Here is a 23,515-nt window from a genome sequence, read left to right as displayed (position 1 = left end):
ATAGTGTCCTGGTTTCCTCCTGAAGGAAGGGTAGCGAGAGGCAGAGAAGACAAGAATTAACCTGGGTGGTTGTGAGGGCAGACACTTGAGAAAGGTATAATGTGAAAATAGTGAGGCTTGGAAGGCGTAAGGATGGTACAGTGATAATACAAGTTCTTGAAAGGCAGTTCAAAAAAATCCTCTCTGAATGTGGTTCTCATCTCTTGTGGATAATGTGCACACTTTGGGTGCATCTCTAAGTGTGTGGTTGAACCAGAAAGCCTCATGAGGGGCAGTGGGAACAATCAGAGGAGCAAAATTGCTTCTATACAAGAACAACTGAGTAAGTGACGACTAATAATCCTAGAAAAGTGAAAGCAGAGGGATGACATGGAATTCTGTAGACTCAGAAATGCTGTGGACAATATTGTGTACAGAGCTGTAGAGTTTGTGCTCTGTTCCAGTACAAGACCTTGATGTACTGGAGCTGGTGAGTTGAAGGGGTGGTGGGTGGTGGAGTTCCTTGTCACAGGTGCTCTGGAAGCAAAGTTTATGTGGAGTCATAGAAGCATTTTGCTTGGAAAAGACATTGGAGATTATACAGTCTAATCTGGGGAATGCACAAGCACCTTGGAGGAAAATCCTTTGAAGGTTTCTAAGTACACAGAATCCACATCCAGCTTCACAATTCTCATGGGCTGGAAACAGTTGGAGGGCAGGAGAGTACTTCTAGGGATGTCTATATCTTTTTTCTAATGCTATTCCTTGAGCATTGGCATATAACCACTGGTGGAGACAGATAAAGGGGTTCCTGTGTTCATGTTTAGTCCTGAGCTCATCTAATGTGGCTTGTCATCTCAAAATGAGATTGGTTTTTAAGATCAATGGGGTGATTTTCTTTATGAGGTGCCAGCTCTCCCTGCATTGCCCACAGAGAGCACCTAACACTCCATTTCTAGGTAACTAGTTTAAATTAGATCATTTCTCCCTTTCATGTTTTTTTTAAGAACAGTAACAAGTTACAGATAGTTCCAAAAGGACCATAGCCATGACTAAAATCCATTTCTCTTCCAGAATGCCTGACAATGCTGGAAAAGGCTAAGAGGTGGTGTAAATACAGTGTGTCAAGCCTTGTAGGTGAGGAAATACATCTTCTTGAAAGCTTGTATTAGCTTAAGAAAGCTTGATACTGTTTGGAATTTGGTGTGGAACGTACTCAGCTTGGAAATAATGACTTTTCCATAGTCATGCAGTTAAAGATTGAAGCACTTGAGCATCTGAAGAAAAATACTGTGGCTCAAATAGGAGTTCTCAGTTGGATTAAGTCAGATCCTCTGACCAGGGCAGAATCTGTTGCCATCATGGTCTATTGCAGCATCTGAAGCACCAAAGGACACCAGAGTGTTGAAGCTGTAAATATGTAAGCAGTAGAGGGCAAAGGAGTGACTCAGATGGTTAGATTTTGTTTTATTTTCCCTTCTGAACTTCAATATAAAAGGGAAAGTTACCTTCTTAGTCTTCTGTTGAAGAAACTATTTTGGAAGCTAAATGGTTCCAATGACCACACATTGGAACTTGCTTCCTTGGGGATTCAGTGTATGTAAACAGCTCATTGTGAAATTTCTGCTGGATTAAGCAGTGGATTTGTAACAAATTTTCCACACCTACTGCTGATGCAGTTCTACCCTAGATGGAGCATCTGATGTTTTCAACACTAGATTTTAAAAGATGTTTTGGTGACTGTATAGAACACTGTATGACACAGGCAGTGGTCCCATGAACCCCTTTAATTCTGGCAGTGGTCACTGGACCACTCACCTGTGTGATCAGAGAGCCTTTGGAGATGGAGGAGCATGGCTCAGTGCTGCAGAACAGTTCTCTTGGTCCATTCCCATCTCTGTCCTCAGAGTCTGTGTTAGTGGGGTTCCTCAGACTCTTCAAATCTGCCATGTTCTGGCTTGAACCAGGTACTAAGAAAAGTCAGGATGCATCTTAGGGTCCAGTACCATTCTGTATTGGGTTTTAAGATTTAGAAGTTGTAGAGCAGAAAATTCATACTCTTGGTGGGGGTGTTTTTTTGTTGTTGTTTTTCCCCCTCTTTTGACAAAGTAACAAAGATTGGTTGAAAGTTGTATTTTTCAGGGAAGTGTTGCTATGCCTGCTTGTGTCTTCTATAATAAATGTAATTTCCTCCCACATCTGCTTCGTTCACTCAACTGTAAACAAAAACCATTTCTAAATAAGAGGATGCAGTTATACCCTGCTTTGGTGGCATTGTAAGCTCCTCCAAGGAGGTTAAGACCTGACACCTGATTGCATGACTAGGATGGCACTTCTGAAACTATGTTGACTGTCCAAATGGCAGAAGGGTTGCTCTGTCTGTCTTTTCCAGCAATTCCAAGCTGGAGATCCTGTCCTACCGTCTCTTCCATTTGAAATAAGCACTGTTACAGAATGACACCCATGCTGTGTGTTGGTGCAGAAAGGACTGGTTGACTCCATCCTGCATGTTATGGTGGCTTCTAAATTCTGATTGCTAATAATGTGCTGGAGATAGGAGTACAAGAAGAATTTGATACTTTTGGAGGCAGTAGAGGCCTGTCCTGTAGCTTTCTAGACTTGGGTTTGCAAGTCATTCAAGTGCTGGCTGACACTCCCCATCCAAACAGATTGGCATTGTTCAGCTATTGAACTCCAGCATAATCTTTGCATGAATAGATTTTCTTGTGTGCCTTGTAGAATAACCTTTTATATCATTAGTATCTACAATAATTTTTTCCTTTGGGAAGTGATTCATGCCATCTTGCAGGGAGAGGAAGACATAAAGCATTATTCTGCAGTCACACAAGAAACCCTATTCATTCACAGTTTAGATTGTGAAGCTAATCCTGTATCCTCAGGCTTGGAGTTGGTTCCATGGCAGCAGTCCTCATTACAGAATCTTTCTGCAGTGTCCTTGAACTGGGGACTGTTCTGGAGTCACAACTGGATGGAAATGGCAGGCTGGGAAGATGGAAGCACAAAGGCTTCTTAACACATTCAGTCTTTCCATTGTTGGTATTCATAAACAGGAGGTTTTAGCCACCAACCAAAAGTCACCACAAAAGCCCATTCAAACTAAGTTTGATACTAAGGTTCCCAGATCTCAGGAGGAATACTCTTCTCCTGGGCTTTGTCCTGACTAGGTTAGCATGCTGTATCATGTTTGATAGATCACTGGGAAATGTAAGCTGAGCATGTGCCACCTTGGTCAAGCCAGTGCAGAAATGAGAAACACTTTCTGCTCTCCATCTACACCCATCTGTGCTGCTTGGACAATTTTCTTTCCATTTTTTTTTTTTTTTTTAAATGGTCTTTTGGTGAAGCCAAGTATTCCAGCACCTTAAAGAACCCAAGCATGTTTTTGCAGTGATAATAAAGCAAGTAATAAATAATCCCTGAGAAGCCATTCATTAACCTGGCTGGAAAGAGGCTATCAGGTTTTGATATGGATTCTTTGAGTTCCTTCCCTGGCACAGCAGTAAAAGCTGCCCACAGCAGAAGCAGGAGGCAGTGACCTTGTGTTAGCCTTGACAAGTTTGTGCCTGGATTATGTTGTGTAATACCAGAGAAACAGATTGGAAAGAGGGTAGAGAAGGCAGCAAACCTGGCTGGGTGGGGGCTTTCTTGTGCTCAAGCAGAGGGGGCTGACTCTAACCATGCCTGAGGAATGGTTTAGGGCAAAAGCACCTCAAATAATTTGGGAAATCTGACATGGAGGTGGAAGTGTATTGTTATTGAGCATAGGTGGAAATATAAGCTTGAAGTAAAACAACTCTGTTTGAGTTGGGAATCTGGGAGACCTGTCCATGGAAGAAGTTCTTGTGGGATGATTTACAGACACAAAGTTTTGCTGTCTGAAAATGCCTTAAGGTACTGGAGAAACTGACAGCACCAGTGGAGAGGGTACATGTGTAGGGAGGAAAGGAAGGACCCATGGAGTCACGGAGGAGACAGTGAGTCTAAGACATTATTTCTCTAATTAAGTTATAATTTAATAGAGATATAATTATTTCCCAAATGATGTGTGAATGCGGACTATTTGCTGGTTAAAAGACCAGCCTCTCCTTGCTGGATGTGACAGTGGGAGGAAGGAGCTCTGAGAAGGAGTCCCATGATTTTTCAGGAGCAATATTAGTTCTTCATAAAATCTGTTGTCATGAGGACCTCTACTTTCTGTAACTCTTACCTTTTATTTCAGGAAATGCTAGGGAGTTGGTGGAGGCTCAGGAAAGGAAAAGTGGCATGGATGTGTTAGACACAAGGTACCTGCAGCGGCTCTAGGGATTTTTTGGGGGCACAGAAGGATGGGGTCTCCTGTCTGAACAAAGCCCATTAAATCCTGTAAGATGAAGTTGTTTGGTAGCCAAAAGTCCTTTATTTTCTTAATTGTTGCTCTGCTTCAGCAGAGCATTTAGCACACCTGAGAGTCAGTGACTAGAGGGTGTAGAGTCCTATTACCAAGGTTTATGCCTGATGCTTGAAGCACCCCAGGGTTTAAAAACGGTTCTGTTTACACCCTGACTCAGTGCTGTGGCTGGGGCACACCTCATACCTCTGCTCATCCCTCTGGAAGTCCCTCCCGTGCCTCTGGGGCTTTGGGGCAGCGCCAGCGGGAGCAGCGCAGGAGGGGCACGGGAGGGCACTGCGCAGAAGCCGGCCCTGGCACAACCTGCAACTTGGCCTGCGGGGTTTGATGGGCAGGTGACAGCCTGTTACAGGTAGCAACAGGGGAGTTGGAGCAGTCAGTTCTGCATCTGGAGTGCAGTCATTTCAACACGTTGTGTCCTCCAGAGAAGGAAGCAGGAAGGTTGCTTTGCAGCGTGCAACTCGGCTGTACTGTGGCGAGCAGACGTCGCACGCTGCAAATTTCATCAAGTGCTCTTAAATCAGTGCTTCCGAGTTTCAAATGAAGGCTTTAAAATATGCACAATGTCCATGTTCAACTGCCTCGTGCTGTCCCCGAGTCCTTATTGGCAACAGCATCAGGCTCTGAGGTACTTTGTGCGGGCTGCTGTGGTAAGGCAGGTGGGATGTGCTGTGCGTGGTGGGCAGTCCTTGCAGCAGATGCAGGACTGGCCTTTGGTGCTGGGTATTTACCTTCTAAAACAAAAGAAACCCATGCTGCAGTGTGACTTAGCTGTGATTTAATCATGTTTTATGAAACAGGTTTCTGTTTGGGAATAGGGGGTGCTTGGAGTTTCATTTGGGTATTTTAATTAGATTATTGAAGAAGAAAGGTGAAGCCATGACTAAAATCTAAGACCCTTAAATCTGGGATTCCTATCTTTCTATAGCAGAGTTAAGCAGCCTTTGGTTTTTTCAGGTGCAGTTTTAACCACAGTGATGGGAAATGCAGCTGGCAGTGGCTATGCCAAGTGTAAAACTCTCAATTCCTGGTTTTCACAGTCTTAACCTTTTATACAAATGTTACACTTTGCTCTTGATGTCTACAGCATCAGACTTATTAAATAAAATACGCTGCTATTTAGAGGTTGTAAGAGAATGAAAAGCAGTTATCCCTCCATAAAATATTTTGCCATGGTTCCAGAGACCTTGGTGAAGGCTAGTGGAAGCCAATGTGGCCTTTTGTAAAGGCCATACATTCTTAGAGGCATTCATGTACTTTGCTCCAGGCTGTTTACAGCTCTTTATAATCCAGAGAGCTTGGAAATCCTGAAAGTGCTTTTCTCCACTTGCTCTTTGCCTTGTCTTTAGTGTCTTGGAAAATGAAAGCCAGAAGTTCACAACACAATCAAAATATTTTGCTCCGATAGAATGAAAGGTAATGTTTTGTTCTGTCTGGGGAGGAAGAAAAACCAAGTCTGAAAAAAATAATTAATGAGTGGTTAAAATAGAGCTGTTAAAATGGCAGCACACAGGCTGCGTGTGTATAAATATAGGCTAGCTCCCCAGCAGTGTTCTTATATGGTAGACCAGAGGGAAGGAAAAATATCAGCCTACTCTTACTCAGTAGCAGCCTGCATGTTGGTGGTTACAGTCTGTTACAGTCTGATGCCATATGTTTGGTGGTAGACAAGGCTGTGTATTACACAGAAGTTATAATAACTCTCACCTTTTTGTTTGTTTGTTTGTTTTTTGTTGTTGCAGGGATCAATCTTAACCCAGAGAGGGGAATCTCACAAGCACACTGTGAATTTTTTGGCTGTACCTGCTATTTGATTCTCTCTGTTTGACTCATCCACCCAAAAAGAGAGAAGGATTGAACAAATATCATTGTTGTGTTACTTCTGCCAAGAGTTGGTTGAATTTCATGACCTCTGCTGGAGAAGCTACCTGGACCTTTGGAAATGGAGCTACTTCTCCTGCATCTCAGATCAGCAAAGCTTTCCTCATGGAGCACAAGAATCAAGTTGCCTTAGGTTAAACTAGATGCAAGTTGCACTGATTGTTGGAACTGTAGTGCTGATACCACTACAGGGTTCCCGAGGCAGTAGTTTCTCATGTAGTTTGAATGTTTTCAGATGCTGTTGGAATGTTTTTGATGTTTTTATGAACTCTGGTGTGGCTGTGAAAAGTGGAAGTGGGTGAAGTTCTTCCTGTGGAGTTCATGGTGAATTTTGAAGCCTCACTTCCAAGTGTGATCCGTGCTATGGCAGCAACTTACAGGCTTATGGTCACTTCTGTGAACTGCTACAGCAGTGTGGTGGTAGACCAGCACTTTCAGCACACTGTGCATTACTGCACAGGGACATGCCAAGTGTTTAAGCAAGGAGTTACCTGCATAGTTGCCCACCACAGTGTCTGTGCAGAGCTCAGTGTCCAAGATGCCAACCCAGAGCAGAAAATTCCTCTTCCTGAAAATGGACTTGCCTTGCCTGGAAACGAAGACTATCACCACATCCTCCCAAATAATCCAAGGATCAAAAAGGGCTCTTTGGTGCAAGCCTCCAACAGTTTAAAAGACATTACTGGTGAGGCAATAAACCTTGCCAGTGGTAAAATAAAGGAATTCTCCTTTGAAAAGCTCAAAAACTCTTCCAGTCATGTGGCTTACAGAAAGGGAAGAAAAGTTCGGTCAGAATCATTTAGCAGACGCTCATTTGATTTTGACTTGATTTATGGACACTTGAACAATGATGAGAACTGCCCTCCCTGTGGTTTTTTGCAGAGCCCCTCACCTGTGGAGAAATGGCAGGAGGGCAGTGATGCTCCAGAAGTCACCATGAATCCTGTGGTTCCCTTCTCCCCTCATTCCTTCTCTGAAGAAAACTTCATTACCCACATCTTGGAAAAACACAAACTAGATGGTTCTTCTAGTGGAGATATTAAGGTGTGCTTAGACATCTTGCTCAAGTGCTCAGAGGACCTGAAAAAGTGCACAGACATAATAAAACATTGCATCAAAAAGAAGTCTGCAGATGGTGTGAGTGGAGGGAACAGCAACGATCCCCTGGCTAACTCAGAAATGATATATATGAATCTGATGTCAAGGTTTTCTTCATACCTGAAAAAGCTACCCTTTGAGCTCAAGCCACCAGGCCACAAGGAAGCCAGTGACTGGGCAGAACTTGTGAACTGTTTCCATGGCTTGCAGCAAACTCCCTTTCCCCCTGTATTTGGAGATGAGCAGCCCCCTAGGTATGAAGATATTATTCAGCTGCCATCCTCAAGCACAGTTCCTTTGGCCCTACCAGGTGATCAGCATGAGGTGGCAAGCACCTCTCAGTCCATTCAGACCAGTCCTGTGAGCTTTACCTCAAACTCCCTGAAAAGCATCCCCCAGGAGGACAGTGGGAGAGCTGTGCAAGATGCTTGTGCTCTACCTCAGCTCCCAGCCACAAGCCCTTCTGACTGCACCCCTGCCACTGAGGCTCTGTACATCGAGGAGGAGTCTGATGGAGAAAGAACATTGGGCAAAACAAAGAAGGCAGAGCAGAAAGGGGACTGGGAGAATTTAGAGCACGGCTACCAGCGAGCTGGTGGTTCAGATCTCACTGCTGATGCCAAAGCAGAACATGCCAGGGTGGGAGATGCTGAGCTCTCCCAAGCTTCAGAGAAAATTGCTCCTGCAAAACCAGTTGCAGGTTCTGCACTTCATGGTTCCCCAGCTGATGTCTCCCAACGAGGACACTCGAGCAGTAAGGTAGATAAGGATGAAATAGACAAACTGCTGCTGGACTTGGAGTGCTTCTCACAGAAAATGGAGAGCACTTTGAGGGAACCCTCTGGCAGGGAGAGCCAGCCTGCCCGTTTGCAGGTGCTGGGCTGGCAGGGTAGGCAGGCACTACCTCTTGAACCCAAAAGTAAACCCATTGATCCCACTTCCCCTTTGTCAAAAATCATGGAAACAAACGGTCATAAAATGGAAGAGGAGGACAAAGCCCTTTTACTTCGGATCCTGGAAAGCATCGAGGACTTTGCCCAGGAACTGGTGGAGTTCCAGACTGGCAAGGGAAGTTTGTCCAAGGAGAGGGAAGTGATGCAGATTCTTCAGGAAACTTTAACAACTCCTTCACAGTCCCTCCTTGCAGGGCAAAAAAGCTATGCTGGGGCTGCTTCCAGAGACTCTGTTCCAGCTTCAATTCAGCAGGCCCCAGAGGTGATAAAGGTAAGAGAACCGAAGCTTTTGATGGGAGTACGAGTAAAATGAACATGGGAAAGTGTGGGGAAAAAAGTAATTACATCTGTTAAGTGATTGCTTTGGGTGCTGCAGTGTGGAATAAGGTGCTCAGCCTGGAAGAAATGTAGTATTGAAATACAAACAAACAAGGAAATTAAAACCCCTTAGCAAACAGAACATGTCCTGATGTGCAGTTTCACCTTGGAGCTTATTCCTTTCCTGCTGGTGCTCCTGTGGGCTGTTTGCCTGTGGTGTAAATGGGTCCTATCTCACAGAGGGTAGAAGTGATTTTTCAGCTAACTCCTTGATTCCTGGGAGCAAGTATTGGGCTTCCTCTCACTAATTCAATGAGGACTTAATGTTCTGCCTCTCCCTTTCCCATCTTTGAGCAGGCTTCAGCAGCCTTCATTGTCCTCCTCATCAGTAGTTCCTTAGAGAGAACCTCCATGGCACAAAGATCAGAATCAAGGAAGATTTAATTTTCTTTTCACTGTCCCCAGTGCATGAAGTCATTGTGGAGTCTGTCAGCTTCTACCTCTCAAATGTGGAGTAGGTTTTCCCAGGAAAATAAGTCTTGATGGGAGCCTGCTGTAGAGGGAAGCCAAGGCTTCCCTCTGTTCAATCCTCAGTGCTTTTCATTTGATACCATGTGCAAAATTTTCAAGCCAACTCAGTGCCCAACTTCCAAGTGCACAAAAAGTACAGAGAGGGCTTTGCTTTCCAAAATCCGTCTTCTACATAGGCACTTAAAGACCTCAGGTTTTAAGTGAACTTTCACAACTCCTTCCAGCTGGGGCATAAATAATCTTTAAAACCATTCAAGTTCCTGAAAATACAGGTGTTGGGTGGAGTTCTGGAAGGGCATGGGTGGGCTGTGTCTGACCCTAAATGACAATGATCCTTTTAGACCAAGCTCTCCAAGTGCTTCTGGTGTTTCTCTGGACAACTTTGCTTACAGAAAATGGAGAACATAACCTTGGCTGATAAGGCAAGGGAAGGAGTCTTCTTCCTCAAAGAGTTTAGAATTCAGCAGTTGAGCATTCTTTTAATACCTACTCTTGCCTTGTGTATTAATTTACAGAATTTTATAACCTGTAAATGTTCAACAACAATAAGTGTTTGATAAAGTGGGACACTGACTTTATGGCATTTTTTCTATAATACTTGAAAACAGGATGCATTTACACTGTCAAATAGCTTATCAGTCTGGTTCCTTACCAGCTTCTGTTTCCCTAATCCCCACCTAGCCTGTGTGTTAGCTTGCTCTCAGCCTGCTTTCTATGGACTTGTGACATGCACCCATGCCACAAGAGCTCTTCTCTGCAGTGCAGCAGCAGGCCCCATGCTTTGTGGAGATGCCTGGAGCCAAAGATCACGAGAGAAGAGCTGACTTGGGGACACAGAGGTGCTGGAGAGGGCTGAGGCTGAGCACAGCACAGTGTGGGTGCCCTCCTGAAGGAGTTACCCTCTAGCAGGGAGGGCAAAAGTCACCTGAACTGCTGGTTCTACACTCACTCTGAGGTTTGCTGAGAGGGGATCTTACGAGTTGTCCATCAGTACCTAAGGGGTGGGTGTCAAGAGGATGAAGCCAAGTTCTTTTCAGTGGTGCCCCGGAATAGGAATAATGGGTTGAAGCTGAAGCATAGGAATTTCCACCTCAACATGAGGAAGAACTTGTGAGGGAGCCCTGGCCCAGGCTGCCCAGAGAGGTTGTGGAGTCTCCTTCTTTGGAGACTTTCCAAACCCCCCTGGATGTGTTCCTGTGTGGCCTGCCCTGGGTGACCCTTCTCTGGTAGGGGGGTTGGACTGGGTGACCTCCAGAGGTCCCTTCCAACCCCTGACACTAATCCTATGACTTACAGTGTAGGATGTGGCCACACACTTGCCTATGGTCTGAAGAGCCTCTCTAGGTGTAGCAGTTGGGAATACATCCTTGTTTCTGGATAGCTCTGGATGTTCTGGAGCTCTGTGTGGGGTCTCATTTGGTATTGCATGTGTGCCTCAAGAAATTACAGGTAGAGTATTTGTTCTCTTTTCTGAGGCCTCATAAAACTCTTATCAAATAGTTGTGTGCACACACAAAAGCCCCAGAGATCCATTACTGATGAAAAAAGAAAGTGCAGCTTTCACTGATGAAGGCTGTGACAGTTTGAAAGTCCCTCAAGCCCTAAGCAATGGAAAAGGAAAGGGAGAGAGCCACTTCAGACTGAACTGTTTGCTGACTAAGTTGGTCTCTCTGTGGTGAAATCTTTGCTGACTTGTATCGGCAGCACACTTTCCCTTTATCATGAAATTAATTACTGTTCACCACAGAGAACAATAGAATTGCTTGCCTCTTCATTGTCAAAACCACAATGTTTAGAAGCTAGGAAATGAATACTAAAGAAGCCCAGCAATTTTACAGCTCGCATAATGAGCACATCTTGCTTGTTTTCAGGCAGGCCAGGCAGCACTGCATACTTTTAGAACCACGGAATTTTCCGGGTTGGAAGGAACCTTAACGATCATCCAGTTCCAACCCCACTGCCATGGGCAGGGACACCTCCCACCAGATCAGGTTGCTCAGAGCCCTGTCTAGCCTGGCCTTAAAAACTTCCAGGGATGGGGCTTCCACCACCTCTCTGGGCAACCTGTGCCAGTGTCTCACCACCCTCATGGTGAAGAACTTCTTCCTAAATTCCAATCTAAATCTCCCCTCCTCTAGTCTGAATCATCTAAATCTCCCCTCCTCTAGTTTGAATCCATCCTCCCATGGCCTGTCACCACCTGACATCCTAAAAAGTCCCTCCCCAGCTTTCTTGTAGCCCCCCTTCAGATATTGGGAGGGTACAATAAGGTCTCCTTTGAGCCTTCTCCTGAACCGACTGAACAACCCGAACTTTAAACTGTCCAATGCTTCTCATTCTGAGATCCAGTTTTCCATCACTTATCTAGAAATCTCCAACTACTTGTTCTAAAATTTCCTGTTCTGGGTACCTGTCTTAAGCTGACTTTTTAAAAGATATATTTGTTTTGAAATAAATAAAGGCAAAGGGTTCAGTTGTCAGTCAGAGGTTAGGAAAAAACCTGATATCTATTTTTTGTCTATAGATAGGAGGGCAATAAAGAGTGCGGCCTGGGTGGGTGGCAGATGTGAGGGAAATGGGGGAAACTGGAACTGGCCTTCCTCTGTTGGGTATCTCAGATTCCTAATGGTGTAGTAGCCAGTAAGAGCAATCCTGATCCCATTTCTCTCTCCGTGCCTCTTCTTATTGCATGGCTCTGAATCTTTCTTTATTCTGTGACACTTCCATACAAGGCATACATTTTGTTAAGGTCTGTTTCCTTCCAGATTAGTTGGTGAAATTGCTCACAGTGAGGTCAGACAGTGGGCACTGTGGGTTTGGGAGCAGAGGGTTTACAGTTTGCAGAGCTGAGAAATGGTTCCAGCCCACCTTGCTGAGCCATGATGTATCTTGGAGGGTAGAGCCCTGGGCCAAGTAGGCAGAGGCCATTCCCTGCTCTCCTGTTTTTCCTCTGGGCATCCTAGGTAGCATCAATCTCATCCTGCCTCACCTGAATGACTGGCATGGGAATTGCTGGGGCTTTCAGAAGTGTTCCTAAATCCCTGTGCTCTAGAACATGCACCTTGCTTTTGTTTGTCACCAGGTCAGTGCTTCATGCCTAAGCAGATGGCCCAAAGTGGCTCTGAGTGGAATTAAGACTGTTTTGTGCTTCTATAAAGTTGAGGTTATTGTCCTGGCAACTTTGTAATTCTGTCCCATCAAAATGCTGCTTCATAATTGTGTGCTTCTTTGTCTTGCAAATTTAGCAATATGCTTATGATGGGTCTTGCGTAGGGGGACTCACTGGAAAAAGTGTCTTCTGTAACATCATAGTGGCTTCAACTTTGCCATGAAATAATTGATCTGTGGTATAATACTCAAAGGCTTTGGTGTGCAGCTGTGTCCCATGAGGATTAAACCATCCCAGTCCTTTAGTTCTAAGCCTCCAGCTTTAGGTGCAGGTGGGATTCTTTGTGTTCTGATGCCTGATGAGTGCAATTTGATGCCTCTCTAGGTGTGATGTCTCTCACCTTTGAGCTTTAAGCTTGGATCCCTTAAAGCAGAGAGTAAGAGGTTTCCCCAATTTGGCTGCTGTTGGTTCAGTTGATGCCAGATTTTTCTGCTGTGGATTTTGTCCAGCTGACTCAGACATTTGATAACAGTTTCTCATAGTCCTGTACGTTACATTTATGTGTTCATTTATACCCACCTTGTGTGTTTTGAGGATAGGAAACCTCACTACTGGAACCTGCTATATTGTAAAGAATTGGAATACAGGCCCAGCAAGCCTCGTCTCCAGGCTACTTGTGGTTTTCTAGGGTATCAGTGCAAAAACCCTCAAGTCTGAGGTCTTTTGCAACTGATTAATTTGTGACTGGAAAATGTGTGTTCTTTTTTAAGAAAGAGCTCCTGATGACTAGATCAGTATGTCTCTTCATGCATACATCATTTAAAGAACTGGATTCCACAGGCCAGGCAGTGGGACTGTGGCCACATGATTGAGAAGCAGCAGGAGAGAAAATTATCTTGGGGTTTTTGAGGCATGTTTATGAGGACATTAAAAAAACAAAGGATTAGTTTTGGATGGGTTTTGGCTTTCATCCAGTTACATTAAGTGGTTGTGTATATGAAGTAACACTGGAGAGAAAGATATTAGAGATGCATGTGGTCCAATAAAAGCTCTTTGGTGAAGCTCAGTGAGACCTTTTCATTTCAAATAAAATGCTTTCTGGGTAAAAGCAAGCCCCCCTAGTTAGAAATCAGGTGGTGTTCTGTGCTACAAAGCTTACAGTAAACTGGCAAAGTAGGTAGGGAGAACAATTTGCACAAGCCTAGACCAAGTCTGAGCCAGGAGTTTGAAGTCTACTTGCTCAAGGTTCTGCAGAGAGAGAGCAGACTATTGTCCAGTGAGAATGACTTTGCCTTTGGAGAATTAGGGGGAAAGTGAATAAAAATAATGATGTGTTTTGGTGTACTTGTGAAACAGTTTTCTTAAGAACTTCAGAATGTCTGAGCTTATCATTAAGTGCTTGCTTGGCATTCAAAGGAACTAGACTCTGCTTTTTCCAAGCAACGAGGCAAAATTGATGTCTTTTTGCAAATTACAGCGTTCAGTTTTGAGTGGGAACTCGTGCTGATCTTCTGCTTCCTCACCTCAGAAGCAGAGCCCTCAAACCACTGGCACCATGTGTGCACAGGCCTTGGCTCAGAGCATGGTGGTTTAACCCTACCCGAGTCTGATTCAAGTCTGAACCTCAGCTTTCAGCACTGAAGAACTCTTGGGGAAGATGGGTATATTTAGCCACTTCTGCAGTGCCTCTAATTTTAGCTCTCTTGGGTGGTGGGTGCTTCCTTTCCCATGTTCCCCCTGGCCTATTACAGGCCAAGGACAGATTGTATGTCATGTAGCCAGCAGGGAAATAGATTCTGTTGTAGATCATGTTTCTCAATTAAAGTATTACAAGAAGGCAGAGGATCCTGGTGGTACTGAAAGATACTTTGAATATCAGTTTAAAAAAAGGGAATTCTGGCTTCAGGAGTAAGGTAAAATCTCCAGATGTTTGCCTTGTGAAGAGAGAGAAGACGTAGTATGTTGAAGCCATTTACCAATTTTTGCCTGTAAAAAAAACAAAAAAAAATCAAAACCAAGAAAGCAACGTCCTGGTCTTGACGTGGTCTCCTCCAGAGCCCCTCTGCCCCTCCTGGGAAGTGCAATATCTGCTTAGGAGCTGAGGAGGATGATGATCAAGGAGAGTTCTCTGCGGAGGGACCCAGACCTGGGAGGGGAGCTAGCTTTCCTTGCCAAGGGCTGTGATTTTGTTCTTCCATCTCGATTCAAGAGGAGGCTGAAGTCATTCCAGCAGGCCCAGGTTTGAATGCTTGGAGTTTCTTGTTCCTTTTTTTTTTTTTTTTTTTTAAATTTCTATTGCTTTGTTGTTTTTTTTTTTTTTAATTGGATCAGAGAATCAAACTGTGTCCCCTCTGGTCGTGCCTATTTGCAGAAAGTTATTTGCAGCTAGATACCAGCAGGTTAAAAATAAACCTTCCAGGCTTCGATTGCAGGGTCTTTGTAAACAAGGGGAAAAAATGAACAGCAAGGGCAGTGATTGAATAGTGAGAGGTAGTGTAAAACTATTAAATCTTTCCTGTGGTTTTGTAAGAAAACCTCTACTTGTGTATCTGTTTTCTCTGAATGTTCCTTGTTACATGGGAAACAGCCAGAATGTTCTGCTGTGTTTGGCTTGTGCTCTCTGCTGTACAAATTTGTGCACAGAACAGCCTACCTGGCCTGGGCATTTGGGATTCTACCATCACAAGGTGGTTTCTTTGCTGGTTCCTCTTCTCTCTGAGCTGTCGCTGGAGGAGGTAACAGAATCAGAGAATCATTTGAGGTTGGAAAAGACCCTTAAGATCATGGAGATGCAGCCAAAGCAATGGGAATTACACCACAGCTGTTTTTCTTGGTACATCCCAGATGCTGTACTTGCTTTCTGGGACAGCTGGCAGAAGACTGGAGTAATTTCTGTAGGGCCACCAAGTGGGCATGTAGCCACCTTAGATTTACTGGGGGTCACAATCTGCTGAAATCAGCCTGTCTTGAGCCCCAGCTATACTTAAATAATCAGTGACTCAGTGTGGAAATTAAAAAGTTGAAATTCTGGGCAGTGCAGCTGTTTCCTAAGAAACACCGATTAAAATTGCTCCAGAGTGTATTGTAGCACATTTTGGTTTCCAGATTTCTGGTGACAGGTTAAAGTAAGTATGAGGTTAATCTCTGGAACATGTTTTTTTTTTCACTCCCTAGAGGAGAGTTGCATGAAGTCATGATGTGCAGTAATAGCTTGGGTGGGGACCACGAGCAGTTTAGGAGAGACCAAGAAGAACCACACAGCACAGCTCGCCTGTTCCTCTGATCACCTAAGAACACCATCCAGGGCATGGTTTGCCTGGAGAGACAAGATCTAGCAGACAAACTGGAAAAATTGACAAGCAGGAGCCTTCTGTCTGGTCTGCAGTGGGAGCAGTGAGCTTCCCTGCTACGTGTGTCCAGAGTAACTGCTCTGGGGCTACAGATCCAAGGCAAGGGAACTGAGTTGCAGCTGAAACAGTGGTGGTTTTATTGCCTCTTCTTTCTTCCAGTGCTTGTTCACTCTTGCTGCTTCCTCACTGTGTCCCCTAGGCCTTTGTGAGCTGGGTTAACGCCAGAATACAGTAGAGCATCATCCAGCAACAAAGCTCATTCTGTTTTCTGCCTTTCCAAGTGGGTTAAACTGGTTCACAGAGGGGGCTGGGAAGCTCACACTTGGGAGGGCAGAGGTGTTTGGTGCCTCCTGGAGGCTGTAGCTTGTGGCTGGGGTGAGGTAGTGTGAGCTGACCTGAGAGCAGAGGTTACTGGGCTGAGTAAAAAAAAGTGCAAGCAGGAGGAAAGGTACCGAGGTAGTGAGAGAGAGCAGAGAGATGAGTGGTAGGTGCTCTATAGCACACAGAGATCTTGGCCAGAAAGGCAAGGGAGGAGAAGAGTTTTTGTAAAACCTGTTTGTCTTACAGGAGCTGTAAATTTCAGTTCACGTGCCCATCTTTTGCAGTACTTTTTATGGAGAGATAAGAGATCCTCCCATAGCAGTCTTGGGAGGAAGGGAGGGAGAGCAGGGAGGCTGCTGGTCCTACCAGCTCACATCAGAGCTGTCTTCTCCAAGTCTTGAAAACTCACCAAGGATAGGGGTTCCTCCTGTGCCCTTTTGGTGACCTCTGTGAGGCCTTCCTACCTTCAGTTTAATTCATCCTCCAGCTGTCCAGCCTGACACTCCCCAGCTGCAGTTCATGGCTGCTGCCCCTTTCACACCATGTCCTGCTACAGAGGTTGGCTCTACCACCTCCATCACTGTGCTCCAAGTATCAGCAGACTGTGATTAGCCCTCTCCTTGGCTTCTCTTTGCCTTTCCTGCAGTCTCCTGCCCCGTGGTCCCAGCCCCAGCTATCTGATTTGCTTTCTCTGTATCTCTGCCCAGTCTCTCCCCATCCCTTTTGCAGGGAAGGCCCCAGACTGGTCACAGGAATTTTGTTCAGCATGGTACACACCATCTCCCCCACATCCTTTTCATGCAGGGGCTGTTGGGGTGCTTAGGGCTGCTGTGTGCAGGTGGAGAGCTTGGCACCTTTCCTCATGGAAGTAGCTGAGCAGTTTGTCCAGGTGTCTCCCACCTGAAGTTCTGCTCTTTGCCATGCCAGCCCTCCCTGAGCTGGGTGTCAGCTGCAGATCAAGACAGATGAGAACTGTGGTGGAGGTTCTGTGAGGAGCTTTGTGCCCACTGTTTTCCTTCTGGCTGAATTAATTTTGGTTGTTTCCATCATGGTGTTTCCAGGGAAGCATTTGGAGCATGGGCTGAAGCGTGATCAGTTGCAGGAAGGGCATTCACAATCTCCAGGCTCATTTGCCAGTGGAGGTGTGTGGGGTCTGTGTTTTCAAAACTCAACTGAATAATGCCAGGAAGAACTTGCCTGGCCTCAGAGTTAGCCCTGTGTCTCTTCCCACCTAAGTTCTTCTGTGATTCTGTGCTGCTTAGAGTTTGTTTTCATTTGTGTTTTGCTGCAATGGGACTTTGTTTCTGGTGGCAAGTTGGTTTTATAGCAGAAAAGATTCTCTCCAGGAATGAAGTGTTGCTGTTTCTACTCCCCATCAAGACGGGTAAAAGAAGAGGTAGCAGGAAGATAGAATAATGGGAAAGGGCTTCAGGGAAGGAAAGGAAGAGAAAGTTTGGGTGAAAGACAGAAATGAGCTCTGGAGAACTGATGATCTCTGAGGATGGCTTGTGTCCAGTTACCATCAGCCTTCAGGAAGACAGGGATCTGTAAAAACTGCAAGGAGACATGAAGTCAGCGTTAAGTCAGCACTCTGGACTGCAAGAAACCCAGCCTGATCACTGCACCCTGGAAAAGAGGATTACAGAATCCTATTGTGGGGAAAAAAAAAACACCCAAGAAACTGTGAAATTTATTATCTAGGCTCCTGCTGGAGTTTGGGCCAGGACGAAGGAGTTGAAAGTATTTGAGCACTTGATGTTGTGTTGCTTCCTTTCATGGAGTTGGCTGCTTAGGACTCCAAGTTCCTGAGAGACTGGCCTGGATGGCAGAAGTTTGGTCTCTGGGGCTTTGTTGGTGTAGCTACAATGAGGCTGTAGTTCTGTCTGGGTTATTTATAAAGCAGATGTCACTGTTTAGTCTGGCCATAAATAAATTGTGTAACTGGCAAAAGGTGATATAATGGACAAACACTATCAAGTTACACTAGACTGGAGAGCGAGTCTTTAAAATGGCTTTAATCTTGCCTTCCTCTTTAGCAAAAAACCAAAACAAAACAACAAACAAAAAACAACAAAAAAATTAGTTTGGTAACTATTAGTAACAAAGCTGTAAGATCTATTATCATGTTTCCCTTTCTTGCAAAATTGCATGTCCCGTGGGGAGAAAAGTTTCCACTAAGCCAACAGCATTTAAGGTTAACTTTCTGCAATATGAAACTGTTAATATTTTCCAAGGAATTCCCAACAGTATTTCCCCTCATATCACTTCCTTCATTTGTTTCCCAACCAGTTGTTCATTAACTCCTTTGCTGTCCCCCTCATGGATGGCATCTGCTTGTTTGTTGTCCTTGTGTTGTTGTAGGAAAAGCTCACTCCTTCTATGAGAAAGAAAAAAAAACAAGTTTTAAAAAAATGGATTTTCCAGTCTTTTCAGAATGTTCTGAAAAGAACCCATCTGTGAGCAATACCCTCACCTTCTTTGCCTTGGGCTGCAGCAGGGAGGTAGTGATTTCAGTCAGCTGCAAACCATGTCTGAACCGCTCTGTCCTTTGAAGATCAGCATTCCCTCTCTTTCTCCTGTTGGGGAAGGAGGTTGGATCTTCTGCCTCTCCTGGTTAGGCTTGTGGGTCAGGAAATGGAATTTAGATTCTGGGGTCCTGACTTGTGGCTGATACCAAGCCTGCTGATTTTCTGGCAGGACCTGGAGGAACATGAGGTTTTCTCTTTTGGAGGAGATGGACGGTCAGGGCAGAGCTGGGTGAGTTGTGTGGTGTGCATGGTCAGGGCTGCAGATTGCATGCAAAAGAGGAGGAAAATAGCACAGTGCTCTTGCCCTTGGTGTACTCTGGGGATGCCTGTTTGCCTTCCAAGAAAAAAAAAATCCTGTTTTATTGAGCAATCTATCTTGTTAGGTGTATTGTTGAAGTGAAGAGTCCAAATATCTCTTTGTGGAGAACAAATATTTTGGTTTGCTGCCCACGTTGCCTTTGGAGACCTTTTTGTTAAATTTGAGTGAATTTTGGGTAGTTCTTCCACTAATTCCTGGCAGGTGCAGTGGCCATCGATGCCATTGAAGAGCCTAATAAACCCTGTTTCCCTGCTCTTCAGAACAAAGTGAATCTTAAGTCATATTACAGACAATCAAGTGGCCGTGGAGTTCGGCACATCAAGTGTCTGATTTCCAGCTTTGGCTTTGTTTGTAATGAATCATGGTGCTGTGGGAGACCAGGAGGGAGCTGTCCCCCTGCTGGAAGTCCCAAGACAGGGCACATGCTGAGGCAGGGACCCCTGGGTGGTGGCCCTGGGGAGGTGGCATCACTAAAGGCAGCCAGTAGTGTCTTGGGAAGTTGTGGTCCTGCCACCTCACCTGCAACCAGCCTGACCTGCAGACCAAGGTGTTGAGTCATTAACCCACTGCTTCCCATCAGATGCGAGGATTCTTGAGATTTCACCAGAACATCACAGAGATACACTCTAGAGATCATCTGAGTCCACTCCCCTGCCACAGCAGCGGTCCACCACCTTCGGCAGCCCACACATGGAAACACATCCAGGTGGGTTTAGGATAATCTCCTGAGACAGGAGATTCCACAACCTCTCTGGGAAGCGTGGGCCAGGGCTCCCTCAACCTCACAAGAAGGAAGTTGAGGTGAAACTTCCTATGTTCCAGCTTCAACCCATTATTCCTTGTCCTATTACTGCACCACCTAAAAGAGACTGTCCCCTTCCTCTTGACACCCACCCCTCAGATATTGATGGACATTCAGAAGATCTCTCAGCCTTCTGTTCTCAAGGCTCAACAGCCCCAGGTCTCTCAGTCTTTCTTTATAGGAGAGACGTCCAAGTCCCTTCATCATCCTTGTAGCTCACCTTTGGACTCTCTCCAGTAGATCCCTGTCTCTTTTGAACTGGGCAGCCCAAAACTGGACCCAGTATTCCAGGTGTGGTCTCACCAGGGCAGACTGGAGGGGGAAGAGAACTTCACCAGATCTGCTGGACACACTTTTCCTGATGCACTTCAGGACACCATTGGCCCTCTTGGCCATAGGGGCACATTGCTGACCCATGGAGAATTTCCTGTCCCTCTGGGACTCCAAGGTCTTTCTCCATGGAGCTACTTCTACCAGGACATCCCCTAATCTGTACTGGTGCCTGATGGTATTCCTACCTAGGAATCTGGAAGTTTCTGGAAAATAATAAGGCAAAAGAATTTAGTCAGTTTGTCGCATACATTCTTCTGTATTTAGTGAGCTCAGAGTTGGCTACTTTATCCTAAACTCATTTTGTTTTGAAATAGTTAGAATAAACAAACTGAAATTTATAGCTTCATTTAGTTGGCCAATGCCTTCTTCACCCCCTTATCAACATATGTTTCATGGAGAAGATGGGAAATTCAGCATCCCTCAGCATGTATTTAGTGCTTTGGGAAAGAAATACAAATGCTGCCTCTTATGAGAAATATTGATGGAGGAGGCTAGAGAATAGAAGGAGATTGCGGAAATCCACTAGAAGGGGAGATCCTCTGCGGTGAGGAGAGGCTGAGGGAGCTGGGGTTGTTCAGATTGGAGAAAGAGAAAGATCTGGGGGGCCTTAGAGCTGCCTTCCCAGTGCCTGAAGGGGAACCTACAGGAAGGCTGCAGAAGGGACTTGTCATAAGACAGGCCAGTGATAGGACAAGGGAAATGGATTTAAAACTAAATGAGAAAAAAGTTTAGACTGGATCTTAGGAAGAAGTTCTTCAGTATGACGTGGTGAGACTCTGGTCCAGGTTGCCCAGAGAAGCTGTGGCTGTCCTCTCCCTGGAGTGGTGTTCAGGCCAGGCTGGATGAGTCCTTGAGCCAACCTTGTCTGGATGAGAGGTGTCCCTGGCCATGGCAGGTGGTTGATGAACTCTAAGGTCCCTTCCAACCTGAAGTCATACATTCTGTGACAGTGAGGATCACTGTGGCAGCCAGATGGGTGTTATAGACAGGAGAGCAGTGATGGGATGGTAGAGCTGATGAAGAAGAGGTGGTGGGCCCCGAGGAGAAGCCACCTTCTGACAGACATGCAGGAGGCCGGGTTTCAGTTGCCAGTTTTTCTCCTCATTTTTCAACAAATGATGTAGGTGCTGACTGCAGTGAATCCCTTTGGGTGCCTTGCCCAGCAGAATGCCTACTCCAGCTGGGAGCTGGAAGCAGACTTCTTGCACTCACCCTGCCCAGCTTGTGTCCTCTGGGTACCCACTGACAAACTGTGCTGGCTGTTCCCATTCTGAGTGTAAAAACTGCTTTGGCTACTACTTAGTATCTTGGACAAAACCAGGGTCTCGAGCTGCTCAAGTTGGGCATCAACTAAAAGGCTTCCTGAAATTTAGGAAGACAATCTTGCAACATCATTTCATAATTTATCTGTGGCAAAAGTAATTATGTTCCTAGGAGATGGGAAACATCTGGTGTTAGGAATATATGACTTTGCTCATACATCAGGCAAAATGTTTGTGTGGGTGGGTATTCTAGTTTTAAGGGGAAATGCTGAAAGAGCAGATTTGGAATGGTTTGCTGTTTGCTGGGCAGAATGACAACACAGTGACCAGAAGAAGAAGAAACAATGTTGTCCTGGTTCTCTGGTGCTCCTGAATTGCCGAGTGTGTTCTGTTTAACAGTTTATCATAATGCACAGGCAAAAACATAAAAGCAGGGTGTGACATACTGATTTGCAATGGCTGCTACTGCATTTTTGTCATGTGCTGTGGCTTTAACTGTTGGGAGTTTTACACTTTTAAAATCACTGGGAGAACAAGCTACTTTCCCCCCTGCTTGCCAATGCCAGGCTTGTTAAAAACTTTTTGTTGTTCATTGTCTTTTCAGGTTCAAAGTAAAACAAGAGAAGAAACCTGGAACTTCTTCCCCCAGCCCTTTGAGCTCCTCTGGTAAGCTCTTGCACCCTTCTGCCTGTGAATAAGCCACCAGCAGCACCCCTTTGTCTATAAAACATTCCACCATTTCTACTTCCCTAAAGGGACTTCCAAATGTCTGTGCTAATCACGAAGAGGTTATTGGCCAGGATGAAGAAGCCTTGCAGAGTTTGAAGATGAGAAAGCAAACATCTGTGAAATGGGGAAAATTGCTAAAGGTAGCTGTTAACTAGGTTTTGTCATTTTTTGGAGAGAATGAAAACTAAAAGTGTCTCCCAGCTGTTCTCATTTTTTAGTGAAAATGAACCAATACCTTTTTGCAATGGAAATTTTCCTTCTATTAGGAAAAGAGTAAAACAAAGATGGAGCTCAGTTTCCTGTTGGTCACACATGATGTGAAGCTCTTTCTTGCTTGGGTTAGTGAAACGATTCTTTCAGATTTCATACCCAAATATAAAATTGCATTTTTGTTTTTCTGTTCCTCCATAGTGGTGTCATCAGAAGATTGGCAGAAATTTAGTTTGAGGTTTTGAGGCTCAGGTAGTTGCCAGCTCCCTGCTTTGTACTTAGCTGTCCACTGTCTCTGGACATGAATCTGTGTCTACTGCTCCAGTGGCACTTGAGAAAGCAATTACAACTCCGATCTCTCTGGGCACAGCAGAGGGAGAGGATTTAGTCAACCCTCAGCCACTGGGATGCCTGCATCAGTATCCATAATGCAGCTGGCAGCAGCCTTGGGGTTGTTGCAGTCTTCTGTTCTGGCCTCTTGTATATTATCTTTTGTAATTCCTGTGTTTCCTTACAGATATGTGGCTGCCCACTCTACTGGAAAGCACCTATGTTCAATGCCTCAGGAGGAGAAAGGACAGGATGTGTATCTGCACAGTCATTCGTGTCTGTGTGGAGAAAGTGAGTACAGTAAATGCAAAATTATTTTTCCTCAAAAAGGGCCACAGCCTGCCACAGAAGTCTCTTGTTTGGCCATGCTTTTGTGTGGGTTTCTTTGTTATTTGTGTGGTTTCTTTGTTATTTTGGTGGGTTTTTGTTATTGTTGTTCTGTTCTAATAATTGCCCCTTCTTTAGAAGAAAATAAATGGCTTTTAAAATCTCCATCAGCTTAAGCTTTCTTCCCCAAAACTCCCTGAACACTTGTTTCCATGCTGAATCAACAAACAATCATATGGATTCTGAGATGTGAATCTGAATGGGCATATAAAATGTATATTAACCCACATCCTAGATATTTCCAGGTCAAGCTTTCGCATGAGTTAGCTGATAAATCTCAAAGTGGATTTTGGGATGCCTGAGCCCTTATTGCTGCTACACTATTGTGCTGAGCAAGTGCTATTTGGGAGTGGAGAGAGGAGCCATGTGATAATTGTTTTAGGACCAGGAAAAGGATTGTAAAATAAAGCAGCATCCTACAAGTGGATACTCTCTGGGAGCTTTTAACTATTACTATCACCTTCCTCAAGCATGATGTGTAATAAATCTGTGGGGTTTGATAGTCCCTTCCAACAGACCATTGTCAAAGCTTCTTTTTAGAGTTGAGAGCTCTGGATATACCATGTCTGGAGCCAGGTGTGAGATGGAACAGACTTGCTCTCTTGCTTTTTTCTTTTTTCCCTCCAGTATGATTCAGGCTTTAGTCTTTGTGAAACACCTGAAAGTC

At 44.9% G+C, this 23,515-nt stretch overlaps 1 protein-coding gene across 1 annotated transcript in view; it reads left to right on the top strand.

Moving 5' to 3' along the window:
• Positions 1-23,515, top strand: part of PPP2R3A (protein phosphatase 2 regulatory subunit B''alpha) — a 50,840-nt gene that overhangs the window by 6,437 nt on the left and 20,888 nt on the right. Inside the window, 5 exon segments of the mRNA XM_030455941.1 lie at positions 6,130-8,590; positions 11,630-11,636; positions 21,805-22,002; positions 22,005-22,081; positions 22,649-22,752. Of these exon segments, the coding sequence (XP_030311801.1) occupies positions 6,590-8,590; positions 11,630-11,636; positions 21,805-22,002; positions 22,005-22,081; positions 22,649-22,752 (2,387 nt within the window). The 5' untranslated portion in view covers positions 6,130-6,589.

Source organism: Calypte anna, chromosome 9 (assembly GCF_003957555.1).
Source record: "Calypte anna isolate BGI_N300 chromosome 9, bCalAnn1_v1.p, whole genome shotgun sequence".
NCBI classification, from domain to species: domain Eukaryota; kingdom Metazoa; phylum Chordata; class Aves; order Apodiformes; family Trochilidae; genus Calypte; species Calypte anna.
This window is presented reverse-complemented; position numbering and strand designations above follow the sequence as displayed.